The following is a 27,715-nucleotide window of genomic DNA, read 5'->3' as shown; positions in this document are numbered from 1 at the left end:
ATCGTCGTCTTTAGCTCGAAGCGCAGGAGAATCACCCATTTCAACATCTCCATCAGAGGATGCTTCAGATGCAGCGGTAGCTGGGCGCGAGCTGTTGTCTCTGCCGTCATCCGATCCATCACAATGATCCGAAGAAGACCTCAGATGACCATGCCGCACCTTCTTCCGGAGACGATGCCGCTCGGGAGCATCTGCGGACTTGTATTTATCGACCAAACCGAAATATTCCAGGTCCTGTGTAAACGCTTGCTTCGTAATGATCGGGGATCCGGCCTCGTTACTACATTCACCGCCCTACATTGGAGCAGCGTGTTAGTAACTTTGGGGATATTGTGCTGCGGGCTGCATCGAGAAGTCAGTGGATATTCGATAGGGGATATAGATGGCCCTGTGACGTTGCGTCTCTGATTAGCCATCTTCTGAATACGTACTGGTGAGTTAAGCATGCTCTGCCGCTTATTCCTGCTCTTCTTAATGTGCTGCTTCAATGCGCTAGAGTCGAGTGGCTTAAGAAGCTCGAAACTGCACAGCAATTCCGCCGAAACGGACATTACGGCGCCCCAATTATCGAATTCACCACAATACTGACAGAGTCAGTACAGAACGAACATCGTATGAAGAGGGAGAGCTTACATTAGGTGCAGAAAACACCGTGACCAATATGCGATCATTGAAGAACTCGTAGCCGTCTTCAACGACCATATGAGCTCTGCAAACAAGATCGAAATCGTGTCGCTGCAGAAATTCCATAATGACTTTCTTGCCGAAGCAATAGCTGACGCCGCGCTCGTTCGATTCCCAATCGTTCTCCATGTCGGCGGGGTCGCTCCACAACAGGTCGTTGAGTAATCCATAATCGGGAACATCTGTTGGTCGAGCAATCTGGCGAATATCGTCCATGTGGGATAAGCTTGGGGAGAGACCGCCATGCACACAGAAGATCTTCTGCGCAACGATTGCGGCAATAGGAAGGGTGTTGAAAGTGTCAACGAACGCTTTCCAGACCTTGATGTTACATCTTCGCTTGCATTCGTCGTAGAAGCCGTAGACGCGTGTTACGTTGGCGCACTCGTGGTTCCCGCGGAGGAGGAAGAAATTCTCGGGAAACTTGAGCTTGTAGCATAGCAGCAGCAGAATCGTCTCCAAGCTCTGCTTGCCCCTGTCGACGTAGTCACCGAGAAATAGGTAATTCGAGTTCGGAGGGAAGCCGCACATTTCGAACATGCGGATGAGGTCCGTGTACTGCCCGTGGACATCGCCGACAATCTTCACCGGGGGTGCCAGCTCGAGTAGAGACGGTTGGGTGAGGAAAAGCTCGCGGGCAGCCGCGCAGACAGCCATGATCTCCGCATTCTTCAAGCAGACCGTCTTGGTAACCTTCCCGGTGTATGCCGCATCCAACAAGCGCTGAATCATGTCATCGAGGTCCATTGCCTTCAACGCACTTATTTCCATAGGCGACCCCCCGCCGTCATTTGGTGTCGGCGCTTGCTCAGCCCGAGGAATCGGTTGGTCCTTCCTCTGTAGGATCGGTTCGCCGGGTTGGGCCGTGGCGGACGGCGGGGGCACTCCAGAAGGAGGCGCTTCTGAAACATGGTCGACCTCGCCAGTCCGCTGTGCTTTGCTCACAGAGCCGTGGCCTGTTCCGAGCGAGGCGCCATGAACGGGCGATGGCGGGGGCTGCGGGCTGTCGGATAGTGCGTCGGCTTTGGCGGCTGTCTCAATGCCAGCTTCTTGGGCGGAAGCGGTCGAGCCTCGCCGAGAGCGGTTCCCTGCCTTGCTGTTTGTTGACCTGGTTGATGCCGCGTCGGATTTATCGGCTTTGCCGTTGGCGTCATTGAGATTGGAGACGGAGTTTCTCGGGCTGTCGTTCTTGCCAGGGACGGGTATCTTCGACCTGATGGAGTTTCGAAGCGATCGTGCGGACTCCTTGGTATCTGTCCTGTCAAATGAGCGATAATTCTCGCGCTCGAGAGAAAGGCCCTCAACGGGACCCTTCTCTCCTTTGTCTTTCTTGTTGCTGGACTGCTGATTACCCATGTTGCCGGCCTCGATACTACGACAGGGTGCGTAGTGATAGTGATGTGGTGTGTTGTGTGTAGAGTATTGGGATGCCTCTTCTCTTAGATAGGCTCTGGCGGATAGCGGGAAGCGGTGGCGCTGCAAACGTCGCAGGATCGAGGGCGGGGATAAGCTGTGTTCCTCCCCAAACCGCAGAACGGCAGTCGCAAGGCGCAACGGGGGGTGATACGGGTAGGAGTGCCCACAGCGCAAGCCGTAGCTAGGGCGGCCGGTAAAGGCGCGAGAGGAAGGCGAAAAAACTGGCCTCCTTCGGCGCGGCCTGCTGCGCGGGACACCGGTCTCGCCCGTTCAGCAGAGGAGCGGCGGCGTCGAAGGACAATTCGAAGTCCCGTCTGCGAGCCAGAGCGATGGATGTGTGTGAAGCGTCCTGGGAGAGCTGGCTCAGAGAGAAGCGGCGGCGGCGCTCATGGAGCGGATAGTGGTGACCTCAGGCTCGGCGGTGGGAGGAAGACGGCGGGGTGGAGATAGCTAGCGAGCGTGCGAAGGTAAGCCCCGGGACTGATTAGTGCAGGCGCTGAATTACGTCTGCTAGGCCGTGGCGAGGACCGCGCTATCGAGGACCCAGCCGACGCGGACCGGTGAATGCGAAAGTTTTAGTGACGAGGCCGACGTCGAGCCTGTTGGCGATTGATCACACGCTGGCGGAGGCCCAGGCCCGTGAAAGCTAGAGCGAACGGTGGGGTTGCAGCAGGGAGCCGCAGAGGCGAAGTGTGCTGGGGAGGGGAGAACGGGCAGACTGGAGATAGAGTGCGCGAGTGCGAGCAGTTCTCTCAAGCGTCACCACCGCCGTGCTGATTGGGAGCCGCCAAGTCGCCCTAACAAGGACCCCGGCCCAGAGTGGGCGGCCCAGAGTCCAAGAGCACAAAGCCGCCTTTGCGCCTCTACGGAACACGTCTCTGCCAGCACGATGCTGGTGTACGACAGCAAACGGACCGACAATCGGCTCTGGCCCGGAGAAGCCCATGGGAAACTCACAATTAGCTCAGCTCCGGAGTCACGCGCCCCTCCGAGGCGGTATACCTAGGTAACTGTGACCTGGGAAGCTCGCGGCCGCATCCACGTTGAGCCGACGCCGACGTTACGACATCGGGCTTCGAAGGCCCTTACGCTGCCACAGCGGCAAGCCCATCTAACGACGTGTTTGCCGCGTCTTTTCTCTGCATCAGGGGGCCTTCCCGCGCCGGATTCTCTGCGCCCGAGCGATATCCCACTCAAGACTACTGCGGCGATTTGCACCTTGCTGCCCAACTTCATCTACTGTGGTACTGGCCTGCCACGTCGCGTACCTGCAGGCGGCATTAGAGTCACGCGGACGAAGCACTTAGGGTCCCTCTGCAAAATTCGATTGGTATTTCTGCGGACCTGTACACAGCTTTCTCAACCTCTCGCAAACGACATGTCCAAGCCGTGGCGCCAAGGCTTGATTCCGACGACGAGGCCTTGGGGCGAGACCAAACCTGGAAAGGGTCTGCTCTCTAGATAATTCGATTGGCGACCGTATCGGCGTATATGGCGGTTCCTCCACGTGGCCAGTCACCATCTACCCAGATTCCCGTACTTCCACAGACGCCGTGCGGTTCAGCTACAACTTCGTGCCAAGGTTGACATGAATAGCCTGCTCTCGTCAGCAAAGCTCAAAGATGGCGACCAATTGTAGTCAGGGTTCATACCTTTTTATTTGTATACGCCTCCAGTCCAGCCTCGCCAAGCTCCCGTCCGATACCGCTCTGCTTCACTCCTCCGAATGGTATCCGGATGTCGGAGTCGTTGCTGGAGTTGATCCACACCATTCCCGCTTCGATGAGTCTTGCGACACGGTGCCCTTTGGTAATGTCCTGGGTAAAGAGGGCTGCTCCGAGTCCATAGGTAGTATCGTTGGCTCGTTCAATTGCTTCTTCCTCGGTCTTGAATGAGCTGATGACAACGAAAGGACCGAATACCTCTTCTCGGTAGATCCTCATGTTATCCTTCACATTGGTAAAGATAGTTGGGGAGACGAAGAAGCCCTTTCCACCGACATCCTTGTAAGCTTCTCCGCCCGCTACCAACTTGGCACCGTCAGACTTCCCGGATTCGATGTACGCCAGTACTCTTTCATACTGCGTCTTGGTAACCTGCGGTCCTTGGAAGGTGTCGTCCTTGAACGGATCCCCGACTACCGAGGTCTTTGATACGTACTCCTTGAACGCTTCGACGAACTTGTCGTATATGCCCTCCTGGACCAGTATACGAGAGGTAGCTGTGCAGACCTGTCCCTGGTTGTACATTATACCGACATGTGACCACTTGACAGCCTGGTCCAGATCGCAGTCATCGAACACTAGAAGTGGCGACTTGCCTCCCGTCTCCAGGGTGATATTCTTCATGTTCACTGCCGCCATCTTCATGATTTCCTTTCCAGTAGCTGTTGATCCCGTAAAAGCAATCTTATCCACGTCGAGATGCTGTGCCAAGGCTGCGCCAGCTTTGCGACCCTCGCCATTCAGAAAGTTGACAACACCTGGTGGGAATCCTGCCTCCTTGATGAGAGTGCCCAGGTAGAGAATGGACAGTGGTGTTTGCTCCGCCGCCTTCAATACGACGGTGTTTCCAGTGCAAAGTGCTGGCCCGAGCTTCCATGCTGCCATGGCAAGGGGGAAGTTCCAGCTTTGACATGTCAGTTGCTGATGCCGCCGCCCGTGAAAGAGAAACTTACGGAATGATCTGCCCACAAACACCGAGAGGCTCGCGGATGGTGTATGCGAGCTTTGCTGGCGATGTATCGATCACTTGACCGTGGATCTTGTTTGCATAGCCTGCATAGTATTTGATGGTGCCAATGACTTCGCTCAGGTCATCGTTCAAGGAGACCTGATACGGTTTGCCATTGTCCCAAGTTTCGATAGTCGCCAGGGTCTCGCGGTGTTGCTCAATGAGTTCAGCGAGCTTGAACAGAAGGTCTCCTCGAGCGGTGGTGTCCATGTCGCGCCATGACGGATCTTTGAAAGCTTTCCGTGCCGCAGCTACCGCAGTGTCGACATCTTCAGGTCCGGCAGCATAGACGGACACAATCTCACTCTCGTTGCTGAATCAACAATATTAGCCCCCCATTCACACACTGCGGACCTGATATTGCATACCTCGGGTTGATGCTCGTGAGTGTCTCGCCGGATTTAGAAGGAACGAATTCGTTATTGATAAACAGCCCTCTCGGCTGCGTATGCTTTCGGCCATTTGGTGCCGTGAGCTCAACGAAGAGGTCAGACATGGCTGCTCGGCTGCTGATGGTCCTGACGAATGAGAATGGCGCAGGGACAGAAGCTCGCAAAAGGCGACGAAACTGTGGAAAGGAGGGAGGTGGAGGCTTGAAGAGGCGGCAACAAAGAGAGGGCATCGGTGTCGGTAAGACGAGGAGACGCCTGGTTATCAATGGGTCGGGCCAAATGGTGTGGCAGCCTTCTCGCAGCTATCCGGCCGTTGCTGCTTCCCAAGTGGTCGTCAACCCCGCGATATGACGCTGTCGGACTCGATAACAGCTTATCCGGATACACTTTCCTTATTCGGCGGCGTTCGCACCGATGCTTCGCAACACGCTTCAAACGCTAGCCGATCCGTCGAGTATATGTCACTGCAGTTATTCACCCGTTTTGCGGGCCCGAGAGCAATGCCGACCAGGTACCAGACGCGTCGCTCCCCTGCCGCTACCCCGCCATCTCCTCTCGCGAAGCTGTCCATTACTCCTGGCTAACAACTGAGTTCACTAACACCCACAGCACTATGCCTCGCGCGCTTCTTAGCTATTTCCCTCCAGCTTAATTCTACCCCGCCGGCCTAGCGAAGAGCCGTGACCTCATTCCGCAAACGCGCCACGCACGCATCGCGTCCCGAAGCCAACTCCCATCCCACCCAAGCCGAGCAATGGACATGGACGCCGACCCTCCCATTCCTACGACCTCCCGAGCCCCCGACTCCTACATAAATCAAGACGATGCCCTCGTATACTGGAACTCTGTAGACGCAACCGTAAACGGCATGCTCGGCGGCTACCCCCAGACATCGCGCATCGACCTACAAGGCTCCTCCAACTTCTTCACAAAGCTACGGCGCGGCAAGTCGCAATCAAGCAAAACGCCGCTTGAGCAATTGAGCAGGGCGGCGGACTGTGGAGCGGGTGTGGGCAGGATAACAAAGGGGCTGTTGCTGGGTGTGAGCAAGCAGGTGGATGTCGTGGAGCCGGTGAAGAAGTTCACGGACGAGCTGGTGCAGGGCTTGGGCAGCGGAGAGTGGGCCGGAGATGGTGAGGAAACAAACGAGGGCAAGGGACAAGTTGGGGAGGTGATAAATCTGGGTCTGCAGGACTGGACGCCAGAACCGGGCGGGTACAACGTAATATGGAACCAGTGGTGTCTGGGTCATCTTACAGATGCACAGCTAGTGGCATACCTTCAGCGATGTAAAGAGGGACTAGTCAGGGAGGGAGAGTCGTGGATCGTAGTCAAGGAGAACCAGTCCACGGATTGGGTGAAAAGAGACATTTACGATGAGCAGGATTCAAGTGTGACGCGATCGGATGCGAAGTTCAGAAAGCTGTTCAAGGAGGCTGGGCTGAAGATCGTGGCCGAGGAGCTGCAGAAGGGCTTTCCAAGAGAGCTCTTTCCCGTGCGCATGTATGCTTTGAAGCCGGAGTGACGGACTAGAGCTAGATGGAGGGCAGTAGGTTCTCAGCACGTTCAGGCTCATCATTATACCCCGGGCAGCATTGAAAGCGTTCATGAAGATGGAATAGCTCGGAGTACCGCTATTTGTCCGCTGTGCGCATAGTTTTTTATTCAAGACAATCCTTGGTCCCCAAGACTCCGGTCTGAATGTTGGTATCATACCCTACCCATAACGCCAAGTTATGCACCGTTCCATATGCCGCCCAATCTCCAATAGTGACCGCCATCAATTGTCCTCACTACTTGTCTTCCGGCTTCAGTACCGCCGCTCCGGTAGTCATGAACCTGTGTATGGTAGCCAGAGGCATCATGGGCGTAATTTGCTGTGCCGCAGTCTGTTGTGCGTTCTTGGAAGCGTCGTCCGTCTGCTGCTGGGAGCCTGTTCCGCCCATATCGACATCCGCCGGCGAGCTCGCCTGCGACTCTTCTCCCATCTGCTCTTCGCCCACATGCGCCAACTCCTCCTCCACAACATCCTTGCTAATCCCCCAAAGCTCCGCCAACTGATCCTCATCCAGCGTTCCCTTGCGCCGCTCCACCTTCACCCTCGCACCATCCGGCCCGTCATCCCCATCCCCATCCTCATCCTCATCATCACTACTCTCATCCCCGTCCTTCTTCCCGTCATCCTTCGGCTTCCGGGGCTCGATAACCAAGTCCTCAGGCACGTGAGCGAATTCCTGGGCTTTCGCGAGGCGGTCAAGAATCCATTTCTCTTCGTTGACATCAAGCCGTTTGCGCAGGATTACGGAGGCGAGCCCGGCCATGTCGGGGTTGTCGATAGGGAAGGGGGTCATGGGATAGGGGTGGAGCTGCCATATTGTTTGCGTCATGTTGAGGTCCTCGCTTAAGAGCGATTGGAGGCCGTTGAGGGCGTTGCTGAGGGCCGCGGTGCTGCGTTGGACGGAAGGCCTGGGATCGGTTAGTCCTATGATTGGAGCTTAAAAGAAGGTACAAGTGTAGGCATCGAAATCAGAAAAATCATATCTTGCTTTCCATTAGAAGTCCAAGAACGGAGGAAACGAGAAAGAGAGCGGAGAAGGTTGAAGAATAGAGACGACGACAAAGAGCGGTGCAGAGGAGGGAAAAGACCAAAAATGGCCGGCTGCCAGAGACATACAAAGAATAGAAAATAGCATCTTACCAGTCCGGCGGCGCATTAGGATTCGCCATTATCTCCTGCTGTAGGTTCTCCATGTTGTAGAGCAGAGGCATCAGTTGTCTCCGCACCGCTTCCAAGGCCACAACATCGCCCCGCTCGGCGTGGCCCGACGCGTTTGAATTCATGTTGGTGGATTTTGAGAGTTTACGTCTCGTCGGTTTAGTAGAAGTTGATGTTTGATGGTGAGGCGTCGTGGACAAAGCTGGAAGACTATTGGTGCAGAGAGTGCTGCCTGCTCCGGTAAAATTTCAAGTCTTGGCAAATCGCTCCGGATGATGAAAGGGTGAAGAGCTGAGCGACTTCACTCCTTTCACCACACCGCTTTCATTCACACTTGTGACTGCCTCAGTGGGCTTTTCAAAGTCGTTACTGTGTTTGGATATTGCTCCGACAAACCCCAGGCCCATCCGGTTATGTACATGCAAGAGCGAAGGATGCGTCAAAAGAGCTGGAAATTGTCCTCTGAATGCTTGCAACAAGATATTGTGTTTCTGTGTTCGTGCTCTTTCTATGCTATGCACCTGCAAGAGTGTTCAGTTGCAGTCCTTCGTTGCGGGGCGTAGTAGTGCTAGAGTCCGGCAGGTGGTCTCTACTCAACCATACCTAGGTAGGTATGCCAGACCATTTTGCGACGGTTTTCTCGCTATGGGCAATCACGCCGCCATGTGCCATCTCTGCTATACCGCTCTCTATACCGTGCCCAAGCGAGGGATGTCGGGTTAGTGATGGCATCCTAGACTAGCGTGAGCTAATCATCAGGTGTCGCTCCTGCCTCTTTTCACTTCTTCCTCCTTCATCTTGGACAATTGTCTTGTTCATGATTTCATTGACCTCTTTTGCAGCACCCACCAGTTTTGAGGTAGATCATAAGTCAAGAATCTTACTGCGCGTCTAGGTCGTCCGGGGGATACTGCTCTCCTCAAGCTTTCTTACTTTCTTTACGCCAACCTCGAGATCTTCCGTGCTCACGATCCACTCTTTCACCTTGGCGGGCGCACGGGACAACGTCACACATCGGTCACCAGCCTAGCAGGATCAAAACTTTCCCGGAGGCTTGGAAGCCAAGCTTACTATTGTCCAGTCAGTCAGGCCGCTGTCATTCACTCTCTCAGAACAGTTACCGGAAATCTCACTACAATACTTATTGTCAACTATTGTACGGCGGCTGTGGCTGCCTAGTCTGCCTACACTAATAAAACCTCGGAGTCTCTCTTCACAGTCTTCTCCTTCGACCTCTTTTCTTCTCTCGACCACCTACAAGTCCAGCAAATTCATTTTCCTTCGAGCGACCAACCGGTCCCCTCGACCCTATTTCCTCTGAGGCAGTGCAATTCGCATGTCAACCTAGCTAACTAGTTCAACCAGAAGCGATCATGGCTTCTGCCAGTAGCTCAACCCGCCGGTACCAGCCCTCGAGTGCATGGATGTTCGCCGAACCCGAGCCAAACCCGAACCGGATTGAGCTTCCTGATCCTTTCAGCACAGTACCGAAGCTACAACCGAATCATACCATGTTCAACGATACCGGGAGTATCGAAGAGCATGAATTCCTCTCTAGCATCCGGCGAGCTGTCGAGGGCTATCGCATGAAATCACCATTTCACTTCGCACTGCATATTGACGTGCAGAATCAAGCCGGCATCCCGGTGACCGAAACCGGGATTAGCCCCTCTCTGAAGGTCGCCGTTGTCTTCAGCAGCTACGGAAAGGAGTTCACTCGATCATGTCGTCCATCCTTTCGAAAAGGCCGTTTCGTCAACAAGGTTCTGGTGCGCGAGGGCAGGAATTGGATCTCCATCAACAAGAGCTTGTCCTTGCACTTCCCCGTAAGCGATTCTATTGCCACCCATGGGACATTGGCGAGATACTGGGACTCTAACGGGAAAGCGTTCAACTGGAACGGACTGCCCACTGAGCTGAAAGAGAACGTCATCCAGGTCTGCATCCACAGAGCTCCACACTTTGCTGACTACTTCCACGGAATTCCCCGACAGCGAAGCCCTCGCCATTGCAAGAGGCTCCCTTGCGAGTTGATTACTAGGCTTGGAGGCTTTGAAGCACTTCTAAGTGTCTCAACACAAGTCCGCACAATCACGCTGCGCCTGTGCTTCAATGGAAGCCTGTATTTCGACAAGGGCTTTTGCGTCACCAGCTTCGCCTACACCGAGTTCCAAGCCCGCATGAAGCGCCTCGCGAAGCACTACCAACTCACCGAGCCAAACGGTATGCCCGTCGATCAGCGCACATACGTCCTCGCCAACCGCTACAAGAAGTTTCCCAAGTTCTATCCCGAGCTCAGTCGCTACGCAACGTTCCGCCACGGAATTCGCAAGCTCTGCCTGTCCTTCGACATTGTGTCGTCCATGCACTTCTTCAAGGTGTCCGCCGGTAGCTTCGATCGCTACTGGCACCGTAACTACATCAACTGCGAAGTCTTCGATCAGCTTCCCCACCTGAACGCAGTCGTCGTCTTCCTCCCGAACCGCCAGAAGGAATGGAGGGATATTGCAGGCCAGCTCGCCCCAACTCTCTTCCACCAGGACTGGCCCTGCCCTCGCATCCTGATTCGCCTCATCTATGAGCGCGTCGCCGAGGTGCTAGCACCCTACGAAGATGCTGCCGTCAAGCACTTTCTGGATGAAGAAGAAGAACAGCGATATCAGAACCTTCGCCAGGCTGCGGTGCTCGCGCTTAAGTTCACTGAGAGTGAGTTGAGGGAGCTTTACGCGGACTGCGGAGGAGGCATCGAGCTGGACGAAGAGTGGGAGGTCGGAACGGAGACTTCTGGTTCCCGTACTTTGTGCGAGGAACCTGAGTGCGCAGACAAAGATGAAGGATTCTTCCCTCCCCGCTGCGAGTGCGCATTTCCCTGTGTGGACGTTTTTCACCTCTAGTTCCGCGCATGGATCGGAGATAGGCGAAAGGAAACTGTTGTGCGGGTGCTGCAATCGGCTAGGTTCGCAGCTGGCTTCCGACTTTATGGTCATCTTTCTTCTTCCTACCTTGGCGTTTCATGCAGCAACCGGGCCAAAAGGGTGCTTGGACAATAGGATCAGTGGAAACTATATCCCGGGATTCTTCGAAGGCGGCACTCCTGCACGGCCAATTCTCATTTCCTTTTCTTCTCATATCGACTGGCGTCCAGACATCAAGACCTCGATGTTTCCTGGGAACTTCTCTATCTGCCCCGGACTACATTACTGTTCAAGGTCATGGGTAGACGTTCGGACCGGTGGACTTTCAATCTGGCGTCTGGATTCTTTCTGTCTCTCTTCATGGCTAGCGGTGGTACTCTAGCACCTATCTGTAAGGCGTAGAAATGATTCTCGGATAGTTTGTACAATTTGCAATCAACTTCATCTTCTAAAAACTGTTCTAAGCATGTCGTCGAAAGAAAGTTGGGATGCCCTAGAAACCGTTACATAATTAGTGGTTGTGGACCCACGTGGGTACCAAGAATCTGGTAGTCAACCACGTCATGATACGAGCAACGGTATTCCCGGGTCCATAGAATGAGATGTATTCACGGGAGATGCTTGTCTTGATCAAGTTGATACAGTAAGTTTTTGATTGTGGGTCATGATGTTTTGATTTGATTCTGCCTTGGTATAGATGGTGTCCGTGAGGATGTCGTGGGTATTCCGCTCTCTCTAAAAAAGCCATACAAAAAGCTACAAGAGCAGGAAGGAAGATGGTCGTTATGTCGTTCGTAACCGTAGCATGTCCAGCGTAGATAGCGGAAATGCTGAAATAAATACGTCCCCGTCGTTGCGACCTTCGCAGCCTATTCACAAGGTCCTTCCTCTCCGCCTTTCCCAAGCTGGCCAGAGCAGGGGCTGATATCGCTTCCCATGCCTGCCTTATATCTCCCCGCAATGAACGAGGGGCCTAAACGTAGCTGCGGCGGCTGTGGTGCGAGTGTCGCGGGCTGCGCGATCGGTGGCCGCGGTGTCCGTGGCGGGAGTAGTGAGTCTCGCGCTTTACGACGACTCGGTCTCGGTCGTCGCCATAGTGACGATGGACGAGCAAGGCGAGGAGGAAGGTAAGGAAGAAGAAGATGCAGTTCCTGGCGAGTGTCAGCTATCCATACCATCGTACATGGAACTGCGGACTTACATGATGCCGAACGCAAAGCTAGCTTTGAGCATTGCGCATTGCTTGTCGATGTTGAGGGCATAGCTGTTCCCCGAGACGGTAAAGAGACCGAGGTCTGCGTTGTAGGAGCCGTTGGAGCGCCAGTGCGAGCAGTCCGCATCGGCGATGCCGCGCAAGCACCAGACGGCGCCGATGAATGCGCCGACGAAGAGGAGGTCCACGAAGGCGACGAAGCCGGCCGAGTGGCGGGCGCGCGCATAGAGGAACAGGGTCCCAAGCGCCCACGCCGCGCCCAGTACCGAGACGACGAAGAGCACCAGGACAGATTGCGGCGTGAGCAGGCTCCTGTCGTTGTACCAATCGACGAACCATGCGAGCATGCCCAGCGTGGGAATCAGCGTGATGATTTCCATGATGCGCCAGAAGATGAAGGAGAAGCCGGAGAACGACATGGTGGAGGCTGGGGGTCTATCCCGAGCAAAACAGCTGGAGAGAGTGCGGCAGTTTGCCAAAAGCGAACCGGTATGACGAGGGCGGGCAGCTGCGACTCAGCGATGCGGGGGACTCGCAGCGCTGGCTGGGGGGACGAACGGACGGCTGGCGACAGCAGCAAGACGTGGGACAGGGCGGCTTTTTATTTCTGCGAACTGGGATGAGGTTGCGCTGCAGTCGGGCCGGTGTGCGGACGGCCGTTCCGAGTGACGTATGGTGTTGATGGGGTGGAAACCTGCTATACCACCGGTACAAATAAGGTGCATGCCACACATGGGTGAGGGATGAGGGATGGCGGGGAAGAGGCTGGCAGCGAAATCGCGTGGCTGGGCCGTCTCATGCCCAGGTGCCTCGCCGCAAAACAAAACACGGGACGAATCTCACGCTCTTGAAACAGATCATGGCCCATGATGTGCGATGTGCCGCCTCGTGGCGACTATCACTCCTGCCAGGAACGGGGACGCGGTTGACGTCGCGGTTGCGGGTCGAGAGCCTCTACCAACAGTCTCACGCGCAGCACGCTTGCGAGTCGAACAGTCCAACGCGCGACTCATCATGCCAGCCAGCAGTCGTCGCTCGGGGAGCAGCTGCTGCTCTTGCGATCGCGTCGGTGTTGGCTCTCGATCGACAGCGCTCCCCGTTTCCAGCGCTGCGGGTTGGGCCCGTTGGCTCCAGTCCGCTTCCGGCAAGAGGCTAGCTCAGGCTATACGGCTATGCGTCCTGCTCGAAGCCCGACGAGCACGCTGCAGTGCTTCTATATCCCGTTGTGTGTTTGCCGCGCCGTACGAGCTCATTTCCCAGACTCCGATGCCTCCGTGTGCTCCTGAGCGGCCGCCTCCTGGGTCCCCGCCTGGGCTGCTCCGTCCCGCTGACGCCCAGCATAACCTTGGGAGGGCAATTAGACAGGCCTTATCGCTAGAGGCGAGCCGTCCGCTTCTGGCCCGTTTGCCTGTGCTGCCCTTCTCGCCGGCCAACAACCCCCCTCCCGCGCCATTGGTCCCCGGCGCGCTGTGTGCAGACCTCGCGTCTCCTGTGGCTGCCCCGGAGCCTTCGCTTGATGGGTTAACTGCATAACTGCAGCGCTGTGCCGTACGCGCAGGGTTTCTTATCGAGCCCGGCACTGCTCCGCATGCTCTACACCCATTTGAGCACCCTGGACACCATACCTGTGGGACGCATGCAAGCAAGGGTCCTCAAAAATAAACCAATATATCCTACTCCATCTTACACACAGCTGAACACCTCTGTCCCATTCCCCTCCTTTCCGCCTTGACGCGCCTGTGACCTCCCCTCGCTCTCTTCTGTTCGACGCCATCTGTTACGCTCAGCAAGCCTCTTTCACCCACCCAGGCTACGCAGTCCTTCAGCCGCACCTTTCCATGTAGCCTGATCATTCTCCGCCATCAGGCTGTACTGCACATTTGAGTCGCTCTATTCCCGTTTGCCGCTCGCCCGCATCCTGTTGCTTCAACCCCGCAACCGAGTCCGCTCGCCGTAGCATTCCTATATCTTTCATATCAACCCGGCAACCTCGTTCCCTCAGCTCAGAATTCGCTCATTCGGCGGCTGGACCTTGCATCTTCGAAGCGCATGAGAAAGGAGTAATTAATCAGTAATGTCGGCAAGAGGCGCCCGAAGCCGAAAGGCAGTGGTGAAAGATATCGAGAAAAAGGAAAAGAAGGCTGCAGCGAAGACCAAGAAGGTCGAGTCGATCCGCAGGCCCCACGACGCATTCGCGGATTGGCCACCCACGCCGAGCGTTAGTACGAGAGACGCCAGTCTTCCCTCGAGGCAGCTCACCATCTCAAGCGATGCTAGTCGCGCAACTTCGCGAACCAGCTCCACCAATCGCAGCGCCAGTGGCAGCAGACCTCGCTTGAACACCATCAACTCCCAGGAGTCGTCCGAGTTTTCCAGTAAGCTCCATCGTCCGAAGACTTCAGCGAGCGGAGCTGCGTCCATCTCGGATAGCTCGTCTAAGGGAAAGGAGAAGTCGAAATATCAGGCCAAGGGAAAAGAAACGAAAGCACCCCGGGGGAGGGGCGGGGGCGTGCCCGTGAAGAAGCCCGTCTCCAACACACCTGCGCCCCCGATCTTCCGAGCAGAGTCTACTCTTTCGTACGCGCCTACGAGCAATAGGACGTGGATCAACTTCCGAATATGGGAGGGTGGAGAACAAGGGCTGCGGCCCTACGGAGGCTTCGACTTCGTAAGCCCTATCTATCAGTTGCCGAGGAGCATTAGGACTATGGTCTAACAGTAGCAGGATGAACATATGCAGACCGGTAACGTCCTTATCTACTTCAAAGAGGAGCAGGCCAATGAGGATCGTCCAATCCCTCAGATCCGTGCAGAGCTGGACGTGCTTGAAAGTTCTGGCTCTACGTGGCTTTGCAACGCACTACTCTACGGTCGCATTGACGATAATGATGATGACTGGACACTGCCAGGGAGTCCTGAATCTTCGACCCCTTCGCAAGCTTTTTCTCCCAACTTCCCTTCGGGCCAACGCCAGATGCTAGCTCCAACATCGCCGGGCGGGATATCGCCACCCCCTTTCAATATCGACCAGGCCTACTATGGAGTCCCAGGAAGCGGCACAGCATCAAGAGCTCAGTATTACACGGACGAAAATCGGCCTGGAGCGCAATCGCCGCCGCCGTTCCAGCAAACCAACCCGCATCAGCCGACACATGAGCTCTGGTTCACTGCGCCCGCTCATTGCAAAACTCCCCAAAGTCAGCGACTGCATCATGTAGCTGTTCGGAATTTCCTCGCCATGCTGCATAACAAGCCAATCGTAGGGTCGGATCTGTATGAGATGTTGAGCACGCTCCAGCCGGAAATCCAGGTCATGTACGATCTCGACCACGACAATCAGTCGAGGATGACGCCCCGTGAGCGCAGCGTCCGTATGATAACGGACTATCTCACCCAGCACAAGCTCGACGACGTCCGGAATAGTATCAAGCTTGCGCTTGGCCTGCTTGCGTGGGCGGAGCAGGATAACGTGAAATGGAGGCAGGGATATCTGGAAAGCTTCGTGCATCTTGCAGGCATCATGACTCCGCAGATCGAGGAACTTCCAGACTTTAAGAGGTTGTCCATTGTAACGAGGAGGAACCTGGGGATCGCGGCGAAGACTCTGCAGCTGCATGTGATGGAGGCGGAAGAAAAGTTGGCGACATTCGACTTCGTCGATCTATGGCTGGACCCGGCGAAAGCTGCGGGCTCTCCAGTTTACCAGAGTTACCAGGGATTCCGCCAATTTCTCGTCAACTACTACACCAAGATCTACGGAAACTGGCCGCCGAACCAGGGCAAGAGCTGGCTAAACCGGAGAATTGCGCTCAGCCTGCAAGAAGACTTCGGCGCGCTCTACGACTACCTTGTCAACCGCGACGTGGTGTGGGATGCGCAAGAGGAGCGTCCAGGCAAAAAGTGGCAGATGGTCAGCCGGAAGACCCAAGACTTCAGGGCTGACCTCCCCGAGCTGTCTCTCTCTGATATGCTCGTCACATTCGACAACCGGCACGGCTACCAGCACATTCCTCATCCGTACCCGTTGCTGCCAAGGGAAGTACACCAGCCCAAGGTTAAAGAGAAGAGGAGTCTGTTCAGCGGCCTGAAGAAGAACAAGACGGACGCCACCAAGGATGCGAAGGCGCATCTGCAGATGTCCATCGTCTTCAGCGACGCCACAAACATCGAGAAGCTCGATGCGTCTTTCAACGGTACGGCGGCACACGCCCAACCACTCATGCCCTTAGCGATGCTAACTCCCGCACAGGAAGCACCCTAATCGACCAATTCGAGCGCTTCGAGCTCGGCGCCGACCTCAAAAACACGACGCCCCGCGAAGCCCGCCTCGGCCGCTGGGTCCTCCTCTACGGCATCCTGCAAGTCCTCTCCACCCTCTCCGTCGACGTGCAGTCGCTCAAGTACGCCGACGGCGTGCGCTACTTCCTCTGCACCGACCTCAAGCGCTGCCCCGAATGGGTCACCATCGGCATGACCGAGTACCTCGAAGCCTCGCAACAGCGCAGCTGGTGCTGGCAGCGCTCCTGGGACCCGACGCCCATCGCCGGCGCGCCCGCCGAGCTCGAGGGCAGCAGCATGCCCGTCGGCGAGGAACTCGACAGCGGCGCGCTCGACGGCGCGACCATGCTGAACAGCGACATCCGCCGCATCAGCGAGAAGATTGATAACCTAGGCTTCGGCAACGGCGCGCGCATGGCGGCGCAGCGCGAGCTCGAGATCCGCAGAGACAACGAGAAGGTGATGCAGGGCGAGTTCCACCGCCAGAAGATGGATAACACCTATCGGCTTACCGAGAGCGATTTCGTGGCTCGCCCGCTCGTCCCGAATAGGAATCCGTTGAGGACGCCGGGCAGCAGTGGGCCGAATACGCCGAATTATGTGGGCGGCGGTGGCGGGCCGGGGAGCCCGAATGGCTATGCGACGAGTCCGCAAGTGAGGGCGATTCCTCCACCGCGGGGGTACTTTCCGGACGAGAAGGCGGGGTGGGGATGAGTGCTGCTGTTGTCAGAGAAGGGCTTGCGGGTTCTGTTTCTCCTGTGTATATTTTAGCCCGATACCCTTTGGCGCTTATACGTTAGTTTGGGGAAGGGGGACGTCCGGTTATGGACTGGAAAAGTATCATAGGATGGTTGGAGTTTTGCCAGCCATGGAATTTAATTCGGGACTGGTCGTCACGATGTTGTGCAATACCAACTGTGCGCTGTAGGCTGTCCAATGCCGTCGTGCTGAACGCTTTCATTTCCGGATATGCGATGATGTAGCTGAGAGTCCATATTCTATCTCCTTCCCCGCGATACGAGTTCCTCCAACGCCCTCAATGCAGGGCATGCAAACATATGATACAATCCTCCTCTCTTATCATTCAACTCCCGCACCATACTAGTAGCCCAACACCGTCCCGGCAGACACCCTCCCACACGCCTTCTCGATCCAAATCTCCGCCATATCACCATCGCCTATCCTTGCCTACACTCTCCGTTAGCCCAGCACCCACACAATCCCCCCACCCATCCCATCCCTCCCCACACAAGAAAAACCCTCTTACTCACCTCTGCTTATGCTTCGGATTCTTACTACAAATAATATACACATACTTCCCCTTCTTCCTACGCACGCTCTTGCACCCATCGCACAGCTTCTTGACCGAGCTGCGCACCTTCATTCCCCTTGTCTGCTGCTGTTGTGTTTGCAGCCGCAAGCCATTGAACCGCGAGCTCAGTTCTGCGAAGGTGTTCGGGTTTCGGCGTATTGAGGGTCGTTGTTGCGAGAGGGTCGAGGTGTGGATTGAGCGCGCGGCGGCGGAGGGGAGCGCTGGACGGGTGGATAGGAGGGTGTGCCGGAGCGGGAGGAGGAGGGTTCGTGGGAGCATTGCGGCGGCTGGATTGGGGGATTGGGCGGAAGAGAGGGGATTGATGCGCGGAGGGCCGCGATTTGGGCGGTGGGGATGAGGTTGATGGAGGGCGGGTAGAGCTCGGTCAAATTCTTGCCAAGACATATATGCACGGCTCACATCTCGTGACCTTCACGATCACAGCCTCGAGGTCGACCCTCGCCGCGTCTCTTCATATGGTCGGAAAGAATTCAGTGTTCACGATGCGAGGGCCTTGAGTGCGCTATCTCCATGGTTGTCTTCTAGCATATTTTGTCGCAGTTAATGCTTGAATTTCTATGGACCTTTGCTCCCTTCCAATGCCAGCTACGCTGGACAGGAAAGCTCTGCTATGGCAATTATCCGGGTGCTAGAGATGCTGCGTTCATGGGCGTCCATGTATGCAGCAGTTTGATCTCCAAATCTACAGCATCACTAGTCCCACGCCGCCCATGTATTTGGCGCTTGACTGGTTCCGTGGATCGACGCCACCGGGAAGCGGCGCAGCGCGGTAGTTGTAGAGGTAGTAGTGCAGAGAGCCATCGCCAGCACCAAATCGCTGTTCTTCCAGGAAGAGAGGGTTGTCGAGAAGGGTGAGAGAATTAAAGACGTCGAATTTGGCCTGTTAAAGTCAGTTTCCGTACCAGTAGTTGCTTCAAGCTTGAGATGCTCACCATCTTCGCCAAAATCAACGCATCCTTGATTAGCAGATTCAGCCTCGGCTTCAGCAAGCTCTTTTCCTGGCTGAAAGCCGTCTCCGTCGCATAGTAGAACAGATAGGCAGCCTTGATGAGGTCGTGCTTCTTGTGTCCAATGACGGTGCTCTCCAGGCTGTAGAAGGAGAAGAAGTCGGTGATCTTCTTGCTGGCGGGGTCCTCCACAACATAGCTCCACACCACTTGCTCCTTTGGCTTCTCGGCCGGGAACATCCAGTGCTCGAAGTCTGTCTTGGAGAAGACCTGCGCCATGTCCATGCGCTCCAGATAGCGCTTGAGCAGATCAAGGACTGTATCGACATCCTCGGCCTTCATTTCCCTTAGACCTGGGGTGAACGTCTCTTCCGGAAGCTTGTAACGTATGATTTGGCGCTGCTTGGTGCTACCATGTGGGAGCGGGGAGAAGCCGACATCGTACAGCTTCTCCCACTCGATAGCTCGGTGGAAGTATCGACACGTTGAGACGGGCGTGGGAAGGAGGGTGCCGACCGTATATACAGCTTGGAAGACACCGTGGACATAGCAGCGACGGGTGATCTCCTTGATGAGGACGGGCGCGAGACGTTTTGACCGTAGCTTCTTGTGGACGCAGAGGAAGTTGACCTCCGAGCAATTGAGGACGTTCTTTCGCACCCGCAGCTGTATTGGGATACCGGATATGAAGGCGACCAGTTTTCCAGATTGTGAGGCGCGGACACCGACGTGCCAGTCCTTCTTCCAGCCGGGTGCTTTGAGTGCCCTAGTTACCACTGTCAGTTCGTATCTCTCACCCTGGATTAGGAAGAACGTACCAGTTCAAGAAAGACGGTGAATACCGAAAGCGGAACATCGCCTCTTGGTCCTCGACATAGTGGTTCGTGAGGAGGTCATACACCTCATCCAGCTGCTTCTCGTCCTCAAGGTCCATCGTCACCCACTCGAAGCCAGGATACAATGGGCTTGGCTGCTTATCCACCTTCTCGATGTCAATTTCCTTTATTGGCCCATCCACAATCTTCTCCTTGCCCGCGGCCATCTCATCAAAGCTCGGAACCGGCTGCGTCTTCCAGAAAGCATGGCTTGCCATATCCTTCACGTTCTTCCCCTGCGGCGCGAGTCCCGTCAACATCTCGTTGACACTGAGCTTCCGCATCATTTCCTCCATGCTGGCCTTGCCCTTTGACTTCGCCAGCAGCTCATTCTTCAGGGCCGGGTTGGACTCCAGCAGCACGTTCATTTGGTCCTTGCTCAAGTGTTGTCCTGCTGGCGATTCCGCAGACGTAATTGGCTCCTTTCCCTTGCCCGCGATAGCTTCCTTGAGCTTGCGCTTCCGGCTCTTCTTCTTTTTCTGTGTAGCGCCCTCCCCGCCTTCTACCACCGCCGTGGCCTCTTCGCCGCTCTCGTCTCCGGACTCGTGTGCATCGTTCTGTTTACTCGACTCGGCGACGGCTTCGGCAGCGGCTTCGGCGGTCGCATCGGGGTCCGCGATCTTCGAAGCTTCTTGAGGCATCTTAAGAAGCTTAGAGGGGTAGAGAGTTGATTAGGAATAGGAGCGCGGGTGTGCTTGGACTTTAGTGCAGCGACGCGCGAGTTTAGCCTTTGGCGGGGCAGTGGAGGGGTCAAACTCGGTTGTAGGGCGACGCGAACCTCGCCTTGTTCATCACTTTTGCTTCACTTCTCAGAGGTACCTAGGTCTACTACAGATATAGAATTATCTAGCCGAATTTATTGAGTTTCCGGTACCTGGGGATCTCCGCTACCAATTCAGATTAACTGGCTGAAAGCTCAACCTCGGAAGGCACTAGGTCAACACACGATAATTGGGCCACCCCTGGAACCACTGTCTGCAAGTACCTTGGTAGAGATCAAGCATTAGGCATGATCCGCTGTATGCACCAGATCGAAATAGCATTCAAGACGCTGAAGGGTATAGTATCCAAATCTCTCTTCAAACCCAACACTCAGAAGCAAAGCGAAGCCAAGCTCTATCCACATACTGAACATTACCTATACACGTGTCCCGTAGCTCCATCTGCTGTCTTTCCTTTATCCTGATACGGTACCTCTAGCCCCGTACCCATCTCAAATCTGGGGGAATTCATCCCTCTCTCTTGCGCTATAAAAACCATAGGATCACTCCCTATCTCCGCGCGATGCGCATATACAACCTTTTCCCCTGTTGGTAGCTCGGCAGCAGCATCGTTCTCTCTCTTCTTCTTCCGTCTCCGCAGGAAAAAGAATGCCAGTATCGCGGATAGAACGACGAATGCGAAGGCTCCGACGGCGATGCCGGCTATTGCGCCGGCGCTAAGGGACGAGGAGCCGGAGTCTGGCGCTGGTGAGGATTCGACGAGGGGAGATTGTGAGGATGCTGTTGACGTCGCGGAAGCGTTCGGGGTTGAGCTTGACGAAATGGAGGTAACGGTTGCTAAGGGTGTGGCTGATGAAGATATCGAGGATGGCGCGACCTATACTGCCAGTCAGTGTCCCATTTCACAACCTCCCCACATCATTTCCTCTCCGTAATACGCACTTCGAAGCCCTCCACATCCCTATACAAATCGCTCCCCTTCGGACTCCCCGCACTCGGATTAATCAGAATCTCCCAATTCGCTCCAGCCTCACTGGGTTGCATCCCAGGCACGGTCCCGGTATACGCTTGGTTCAGGCATAGCAAGCTCCCATTCCCCAACAATCCGTTGCTTAGCTGCCAGCCGTCGCCATCCTTTCTCGTGAGCGTCCACTGATGCCCCAACTCTCCGCTCCTCTTCATCAATTTTGGCACCGACCGCGATGATTCCGTGAGCGCGAGCTGGTAATCCCCATAGTCATAATTCCGGATGAAGTACCGTCCTTGCTGATAATATATTTGCCAGTTCTCAGAGGAGAGAGAGCCTTCCAAGGTCATATTTATCGCGCCAGCCGTGTCCTGGTATATCCCCGACGATAATGATAAGTTTGCCATCGCTGTGTTGTGGAAAGTGTAAAAGGACTCGGAGTCAAAGTCTCCTTCAACTGCTCTTCTTAAGCGCTTGCGCCCCATGATTGTGTGTGGTGTGAAGAGGACGCGAAAGCAAGGAAGGAAACGATCTGAGGGAGGTGGTGGGAGTAGGGATGATGAAGTCGAAGGATTCCTCACGGACCCAAGTTCATATAAGCGCCTAGGAAAGCACTAACAGTATCAATACGCGAAGCGGAGCGGTACAAGCCACCTGCGACCTTCGTGTTCACGGGAATAGCCAGCGTTCCGAAAGCCCTATCGAGCTGGTTTGCAGGGGGATTCGGTATGCACAGCCAACTCCGGCCAAGTATCCAATGATCCGGTGCATTAACAAGGTCGCGAGTGGAGGCTCATTGTCAGTTCGTTGGCCCCGAGTAATTCGTATCCGGGGGTTAGGTTTTAGCCCCATCGGGGAATCGTTCGATAGGCTTTAATGTTGGGGTCCGAGCTTGGCCGAGAGGGATGAGTGCGAATCAACGATAAATGCTTTCCATGATCGAGGATTGTGTTTGCGGACGCTGAGTGCTGTGAAGTGATCGAGTCATTAGTCTGGCTTCTAGCGTGCCTTTCTTTTCTGAAACGCTGATGGGGTATGGTACGATTAATGAGGGCTACGATAGCTCCTGGTTCCATCTTAGAGATCATGCGCTACCAAAGAGGAAATTATCCGACAGGTATGCCAAGCTCCTCAATATGGACATCCAGATTCCAAAACAACACCTGAGGTATCCAGAAGTCAATCGTGAGGAGAGAGTAGCGATCCAGGCCACCCCTCAGTGTAACTTCGTGGTCTCATATACAACGTTTATTTTCAACATGGAAACAAAATGATCGGAACAAGATGGAAATTAATGCGCGATGTACAAGGCGAAACCGACCAACGCGATGTATCACCTGGGAGGAGTAGGGGAATATGGGCGGCCATCAACGGGTGTAGGTTCAGCAGTGACATGTATGCTGGGCAGTCGTTCTAGGGTGGGTAGCTGCGGCGCCCTGGTTGAAACCGGGCTCTCATAATTCGGCGGGTCCTCGTATGCTGGTGCCTCTTCGTTTGGTATCTCGATGCTGGGGGTAGGTATCGGCGTAGCAACTCTGCTCACTGATCTTGAGCGCGGATGCGATAGGGAGACGACCTCAAAGTCGTCGTTGGTGTCATTAGTCCGCGAGGGAGCTGCTTCCGGGAAGTCGAATTCGTCAGAAGCGCGGGAAGATACGGAGAGAACGGAGGAGGCGGAAGGACCGCGATAGTGTGTGTGTAGGGTATTGTTGCTAAGGGCTCTGGAACGAGCACTCTGGCCCGATATGGAGGCTGCCGAGTCGAGAAGAGGACGTTGGTCGCTTTCTGAAGAGTTCGCGCGTATCCGGGTGCCGTCATGCCTTGCAACTCCTAGATCGCCGTATTGCACACTCGATACCCTCCGTTCGCGGTTTGCGGTCTGGTGCTCCTGGATCAGTATCTGCGATAATGATTCCTCGGCCGCCTGTTCTGCTCTCCTCCTTATCTCGGCCAGCGCCTCGTAATCCCCTCGTGCTCTTGCTGCTCGCCTAGCCTGCCGTCGCTCCTCCCGTTCTCGTGCTTCTGCGCGCCGGGCAAGCCGGATCTGATATAGCGACTCCATCTCATTTTCTCTTCTTTCCTCTTCCTCGTCCACGCCCTCGGGGAACTCAACCACAGTATCGATGCCTGCTCTTTCGCCCTCCCTGGCTAGGATTCTCTCGTTCTCCCTTGCGGCAGGCGAGTAAGCCGGTAATGTCATCACACTACGCACCGAAGTATTACGGTCAACGCCAGCACCATCTCCAGGACTCTGCCTCTCCGGGTCTGCTGCGCCGCTCATCTCGCGATCGCGGCTCTCGCGCCGGCCATTCCCATCCAGCTCATTGTCCTGGAGGCTCGTCGAGTAATCGTTCCGGCGGGGCCGCTTGCGCCAGTTCTTGATGGAGAATAGCGAGGGCAGTTTACCGCGAGACGGAGCTTTGATTGTGCCCTTGCGGAGTTTGAGGGTGAGGAGGTATGTGATGACAAGGATGACGAAGATGATTATGACGATGATGGCAATCTGCGACGTTTGGCATCAGTGACTGTGTTCGATACAATGCGGGGCGGAAGGAATCCGGACGGCGCGGGCTGGACAGAACGTACCACCCAGAGCGACTTCTGGTTCTTGCTCATTCTCTTCTCCAGCGCGCCTTTCCGCGCCTCGAGCACCGGTATCCGCATCGTGCCCCCCTCTCTTATACGTCCCGCCCTCCACTTCTCAGCAATCCGCCTCCTGTGCGGCGGGCCTGAGGGCCTTCGACGATGAGATCACTCGTCCGAGGAATGTGGAGCTCAGACAACCCACTAGGTCCCGCGGTTTCCGCAGTGCCGGATCGCACGGCCGTGGTACAAAGACGACTGACGTCCCAAACTGCTGGGCGTCACAGTCGGCAATTCCGGAGGAGAAGAAAGTATACAGAAGGATATCGCAGCAGCAAAAGTGCGAAGCTCTTCCAACGGCCAGGGCTGAGGTGCCTGGCACAGTCTCGCCCTAATATCCTTGGCGTGGCTCATAAGCAGCGCAGGGATGCTAACAGGGAACCTCGAAGCTGTGCGTGGCTGAAGCCTGGGGATCGCGGAAAGCTTCCCGAGGTCATAATCTTCCCATCTCACGATGATTCCAATAGCGCGGCATCATCGTTCGGAAAGCGGCGAATTGGTGTGCTTGCGCTCCTCTGCGACTCAATTGCCCTCGTGCGATAGGCTTCTCATGTCAGCCGTCAGAGCGGAGAGCGGGCTTCTGTCATCCACAGAACCTGGATTGCTATTTTGGGGGCCCCATGTTCGGTCCCGCTTTTTAGCGCTGCACTCTGATTGGATCCTGCACTGTGGGCCAGCCATTCATCCACCGAGGCTCAGCCGCGCTCTCTCGCAATGTGGATTTGTCTAGATACAACGATGCACGTAACAGCCGCCCCGGACGCCTTCGCAGATGCGTACAATGGCACGTATAGCTAGCCATGCGAGCAATTTTATCCGTACGGCGAGCCTTTAAACCCGGAGAATCCCCTCCCGCAAGAGGCCCGATAATATACTACGAGAAGGGTATATATTCCATGATTTAAACATTTACATACTGCATCCGTCAATTCGTCAAATTCAATTCCTAGAGCCGCTCGCTGCGATGCTAAGTATTAACTAGAACTAGAACTTCTTATCCAGCTTCTTTAGAAACTTCCCAACACCCTTCTCTACTTTCTCCGCTCGGCGGCCCATGTTGGAGTTGCGTTGCTGTCCAGGCGCAGTGTGCTCGTGTACACTAGCTTCTTGCTCCGTTGGTCTGTACAGCTGTTGATGCATGGCATATGGATCCGTTCCCGGCGTCTGTTGCGTAGTACTACCGTACTGATACTGCGTGTAGCCTCCCGGAGGTGGAGACGCAAGAGGTTGGTACTGCTGAGGCGCGTAACTAGGCGACGGCAAGGGTGAGTGACCAGGCGCTCCAGGAGATTTCACAGACGGAGGGTAGCCAGGGGAGCCGGGGTAGTTTGCGTACTGCTGGACCGGCATGGTCGACTGACGCTGGATTCCTGGTTGTGGTGTACCTTGCTGGTCGTACTGACCCGGAGGTGGACCAGCCGGGGGCGGCGCGTATGATGGGGGGCTTTGGGGTGGAGGCGGGATAGAGCCAGTGGTCGCGGTACGCTGGATCCCGGGGGTAGGAGGCCCGGAGAAGGTTTGCGTCCGTGAGGGAGGGCCCGGAATGTACGGTTGCGATGTTGTCTGAGGTACGAACGATTGTTGCAGCGGGTTACCAAACGGCTGAGCATGGTGGTCGTTCATCGCTGCTGCCCCGAGCCCAGTTCCGTCGGCGGCATCAGGCGGAGGCGGCGTCTTTTCTCGGTGAGCAATGGGCTCAGGTGCAGCTGGAGCCGCAGGATTGTAGGCCATTGGTGTGTAGTTAGCATCGGCTGCAGGAGGACTCGAGGTAGGAGCCGGGCCTGCTGGAGGGCCAGGGAAGGACTGAGTAGTGCTAATGCTCGGGCTCCGACTAGAATGCGATATGGCTGCCTTCTCCAGCTTCGCAACCACTGGATTCATCACATCGTTCTTGTGCTCGGATGGTGATGCAGCTTGAGGGTTGGCCACGACCTGTAGCTGCTGCGGCTGCACTACTCTCCGTAGCGAGTCCAGAAATAAGCCAGCGTCATCCGGTGTCCAGAAGTAAATCTCCAGTGTGTGTAGCCGGTACATGTACTTCCCATCATTCCTCGGATCAAGCGCGGGTAGGTGCCACTGCGACATATCTTGCTGTGGGCTTGGGCCGGCGCTTCCATTTTGGCCTCGGAAGGTATCGACGGTGAGGGTAAATAAGCACGGGTGCTTGTACGTCTGTTCTATCTTGACCGTGTCCAGATCTGGATGGGAATTCCTAGTCAGCCCAACTCAATATGCTCAGTCTTCCTACTCTAGACTTACAGCCCGCGAAGGCATCCTGCTCGGGTGTCCCAGCATGGTTCGCTATTTCTATGCGCCCACGCTGCTGCATTGGGTTATGGTAGAGGTAGACATAAGAGCTCTTGTCGAAGCGGTGGTGCGGAGGTTTGTACGTGGGAGGAGAGAAGTAGTAATGGACGTCTGCGAAGCTGTTAGGGATTAGCATCCGTACAGACTGGCGAGCTAAGACAGACTTACAGTGTCAAAAGAGACACTTCACCCTGCTGCGGCGGCATCCTTCCAGAAGTACCTCTGTACTTTGCTCACGCTTCAAACCGCGCCTGATCGCTCAGCCCAAATTCCACCAGAATGCGGAAAAGCTGCAAATATATGCACACGAATGTTAGCTACCAAGAAAAGGCAAAGGACGATCAAAGTATATATATAAAAGGGAGCTCTAATGATCAGGCTAGACCATCGACCAACAGCTGCGCGGTCTTCTATTTCAGTCGTGCTCGAAGCGCCCGCTCGCGTGGGGCAGGCGCTGAGCGCCAACACGCGTGCCTTCCCAAGGCGGCCCAAGCTCGAGCTGCTGCAGGGCTGGCGGACATCCGACGCCAAAATTTGGCCGCGAGCACAAGGGCACATTCACGGTCACGCATCAACCCGATTGACGCATGCAGGCCGACCTGCATCGATAACCGCCATCCCCGCAAAGCATCTGCCCTCACTTGTCGGCCTAGAACCTCACGATCGCCGCGTTGCTCTCGAAATAGCCCCTAGAGGGCAGAACTTTCCCTTCGCATCCACACCCGCGCCGCCCTCATAATGTCTCTCGTCAACCTGGCACACGTGTGCTCACACCTGCAGAATGCCTCGAAAGCACGGTTGGGCCTCACGTCAATACCAGTATCGAAGCTGCACGTCAACCTGATGATGGGCCTGCAGCGCGAAGGCTTCCTCTCGAGCGTAACCCTCGGCGGCACCGCACCTCCAAAGCCCTTCCTCCTTCAGACAACCACCGACCCAGAACAGCACGAAAAGCTCGCCCAAAAGCTTTCCTCCGAACCCTGGAACGCATACCCGGTACCCTCTGCGGAGGATGGCACACCATTAGCAAAAGACCCTTTAGGAAACGAACAACTGTACCAAGTGTCCGTCCCTGAGAACCCCGCCCGCCGGCGCCTGTGGCTCGGCCTCAAATACTGGAACAGCGAGCCTGTGCTCAAGAACATGAAGCTGGTCAGCAAGCCGACAAGGCGAATATGGCTGACGAGCGAGGATCTGGGCAGGATAACGCGGACGAGGGAGGCGAGTTATGTGAAAGGGTTGACGCGTCCGGGAGAATGCATGTTTGTCACCACGGATCGGGGCATTCTGGAGGCGAGGGAGTGTGTGGAGCGCAAGTTGGGTGGGATGGTGCTGTGTCGGGTATGGTAGGGTGGTGATGGAACATTGAAAGAAGGGTGCGACAATTAGAAGAGAGGGATGAGAACGTGCTGCTTGCTTAAACTGGTATGTTTTGAGAAGGAGACAGCAATGGGCGCACCATAGCATTAAAAGACGGTCGGGTGCGCACGTCGAAAAGCATAGCGCCACTACGCACCAATTACTATGTAAAAAGTATGTATAGATATACACTTCTTTCCAAGTCACTTTGTTAG

The 27,715-nt window shown here is 55.5% G+C and overlaps 14 protein-coding genes across 14 annotated transcripts; 5 read left to right on the top strand and 9 right to left on the bottom strand.

Moving 5' to 3' along the window:
- Positions 1-140: 140 nt before the first annotated feature.
- Positions 141-2,040, bottom strand: BU26DRAFT_417395 (serine/threonine-protein phosphatase PP-Z; the record flags this gene model as incomplete). The annotated part of the gene is made up of 2 exons (XM_033823198.1): positions 141-584; positions 634-2,040. The coding sequence occupies 2 exons, from the start codon at positions 2,038-2,040 to the stop codon at positions 141-143; spliced, it is 1,851 nt and encodes a 616-aa protein (XP_033689685.1).
- Positions 2,041-3,412: 1,372 nt separating this feature from the next.
- BU26DRAFT_514548 (aldehyde dehydrogenase-like protein) lies at positions 3,413-5,604 on the bottom strand. Its single transcript, XM_033827863.1, has 4 exons — positions 5,202-5,604; positions 4,778-5,146; positions 3,753-4,728; positions 3,413-3,697 (listed from the first exon to the last, which is right to left on the bottom strand). Exons 1-4 carry the CDS (start codon positions 5,327-5,329, stop codon positions 3,665-3,667), a joined length of 1,506 nt encoding a protein of 501 aa, XP_033689684.1. The 5' UTR covers positions 5,330-5,604; the 3' UTR covers positions 3,413-3,664.
- A 113-nt stretch (positions 5,605-5,717) lies between these two features.
- BU26DRAFT_143450 (uncharacterized protein) lies at positions 5,718-6,884 on the top strand. The gene has a single exon (XM_033819857.1). It carries the CDS (start codon positions 5,980-5,982, stop codon positions 6,748-6,750), a length of 771 nt encoding a protein of 256 aa, XP_033689683.1. The 5' UTR covers positions 5,718-5,979; the 3' UTR covers positions 6,751-6,884.
- On the bottom strand, positions 6,857-8,122 carry BU26DRAFT_514546 (uncharacterized protein). Its single transcript, XM_033827862.1, has 2 exons — positions 7,924-8,122; positions 6,857-7,691 (listed from the first exon to the last, which is right to left on the bottom strand). Exons 1-2 carry the CDS (start codon positions 8,064-8,066, stop codon positions 7,019-7,021), a joined length of 816 nt encoding a protein of 271 aa, XP_033689682.1. The 5' UTR covers positions 8,067-8,122; the 3' UTR covers positions 6,857-7,018.
- A 1,330-nt stretch (positions 8,123-9,452) lies between these two features.
- Positions 9,453-11,267, top strand: BU26DRAFT_475060 (uncharacterized protein; the record flags this gene model as incomplete). Its single annotated transcript, XM_033825518.1, has 1 exon — positions 9,453-11,267. One exon carries the CDS (start codon positions 9,453-9,455, stop codon positions 10,833-10,835), a length of 1,383 nt encoding a protein of 460 aa, XP_033689681.1. The 3' UTR covers positions 10,836-11,267.
- Positions 11,268-11,781: 514 nt separating this feature from the next.
- BU26DRAFT_143358 (uncharacterized protein) lies at positions 11,782-12,818 on the bottom strand. The gene is made up of 2 exons (XM_033819853.1): positions 12,058-12,818; positions 11,782-12,007 (listed from the first exon to the last, which is right to left on the bottom strand). Exons 1-2 carry the CDS (start codon positions 12,486-12,488, stop codon positions 11,830-11,832), a joined length of 609 nt encoding a protein of 202 aa, XP_033689680.1. The 5' UTR covers positions 12,489-12,818; the 3' UTR covers positions 11,782-11,829.
- BU26DRAFT_143381 (uncharacterized protein) lies at positions 12,621-13,741 on the top strand. Its single transcript, XM_033819854.1, has one exon. It carries the CDS (start codon positions 12,946-12,948, stop codon positions 13,600-13,602), a length of 657 nt encoding a protein of 218 aa, XP_033689679.1. The 5' UTR covers positions 12,621-12,945; the 3' UTR covers positions 13,603-13,741.
- A 1-nt stretch (position 13,742) lies between these two features.
- Positions 13,743-17,102, top strand: BU26DRAFT_143382 (uncharacterized protein). Its single transcript, XM_033819855.1, has 3 exons — positions 13,743-14,737; positions 14,795-16,262; positions 16,319-17,102. The coding sequence occupies exons 1-3, from the start codon at positions 14,144-14,146 to the stop codon at positions 17,059-17,061; spliced, it is 2,805 nt and encodes a 934-aa protein (XP_033689678.1). The 5' UTR covers positions 13,743-14,143; the 3' UTR covers positions 17,062-17,102.
- A 254-nt stretch (positions 17,103-17,356) lies between these two features.
- BU26DRAFT_514542 (uncharacterized protein) lies at positions 17,357-17,958 on the bottom strand. Its single transcript, XM_033827861.1, has 2 exons — positions 17,619-17,958; positions 17,357-17,535 (listed from the first exon to the last, which is right to left on the bottom strand). The coding sequence occupies exons 1-2, from the start codon at positions 17,936-17,938 to the stop codon at positions 17,526-17,528; spliced, it is 330 nt and encodes a 109-aa protein (XP_033689677.1). The 5' UTR covers positions 17,939-17,958; the 3' UTR covers positions 17,357-17,525.
- A 223-nt stretch (positions 17,959-18,181) lies between these two features.
- BU26DRAFT_537360 (N-myristoyl transferase) lies at positions 18,182-20,208 on the bottom strand. Its single transcript, XM_033831408.1, has 3 exons — positions 19,446-20,208; positions 18,613-19,393; positions 18,182-18,560 (listed from the first exon to the last, which is right to left on the bottom strand). Exons 1-3 carry the CDS (start codon positions 20,141-20,143, stop codon positions 18,363-18,365), a joined length of 1,677 nt encoding a protein of 558 aa, XP_033689676.1. The 5' UTR covers positions 20,144-20,208; the 3' UTR covers positions 18,182-18,362.
- Positions 20,209-20,915: 707 nt separating this feature from the next.
- BU26DRAFT_143311 (uncharacterized protein) lies at positions 20,916-21,854 on the bottom strand. The gene has a single exon (XM_033819852.1). It carries the CDS (start codon positions 21,674-21,676, stop codon positions 21,143-21,145), a length of 534 nt encoding a protein of 177 aa, XP_033689675.1. The 5' UTR covers positions 21,677-21,854; the 3' UTR covers positions 20,916-21,142.
- A 670-nt stretch (positions 21,855-22,524) lies between these two features.
- On the bottom strand, positions 22,525-23,855 carry BU26DRAFT_559337 (uncharacterized protein; the record flags this gene model as incomplete). Its single annotated transcript, XM_033832689.1, has 2 exons — positions 22,525-23,694; positions 23,778-23,855. The coding sequence occupies 2 exons, from the start codon at positions 23,853-23,855 to the stop codon at positions 22,525-22,527; spliced, it is 1,248 nt and encodes a 415-aa protein (XP_033689674.1).
- Positions 23,856-24,482: 627 nt separating this feature from the next.
- On the bottom strand, positions 24,483-26,225 carry BU26DRAFT_514538 (uncharacterized protein). The gene has a single exon (XM_033827860.1). The coding sequence runs from the start codon at positions 25,917-25,919 to the stop codon at positions 24,819-24,821; it is 1,101 nt and encodes a 366-aa protein (XP_033689673.1). The 5' UTR covers positions 25,920-26,225; the 3' UTR covers positions 24,483-24,818.
- A 373-nt stretch (positions 26,226-26,598) lies between these two features.
- On the top strand, positions 26,599-27,703 carry BU26DRAFT_514537 (40S ribosomal protein-like protein S8). The gene has a single exon (XM_033827859.1). The coding sequence runs from the start codon at positions 26,880-26,882 to the stop codon at positions 27,489-27,491; it is 612 nt and encodes a 203-aa protein (XP_033689672.1). The 5' UTR covers positions 26,599-26,879; the 3' UTR covers positions 27,492-27,703.
- Positions 27,704-27,715: the final 12 nt, after the last annotated feature.

Source organism: Trematosphaeria pertusa (assembly GCF_010094035.1).
Source record: "Trematosphaeria pertusa strain CBS 122368 unplaced genomic scaffold BU26scaffold_2, whole genome shotgun sequence".
NCBI classification, from domain to species: domain Eukaryota; kingdom Fungi; phylum Ascomycota; class Dothideomycetes; order Pleosporales; family Trematosphaeriaceae; genus Trematosphaeria; species Trematosphaeria pertusa.
Note: the sequence above shows the minus strand (reverse complement) of the source record. Positions and strands in the feature narration are given on the sequence as shown.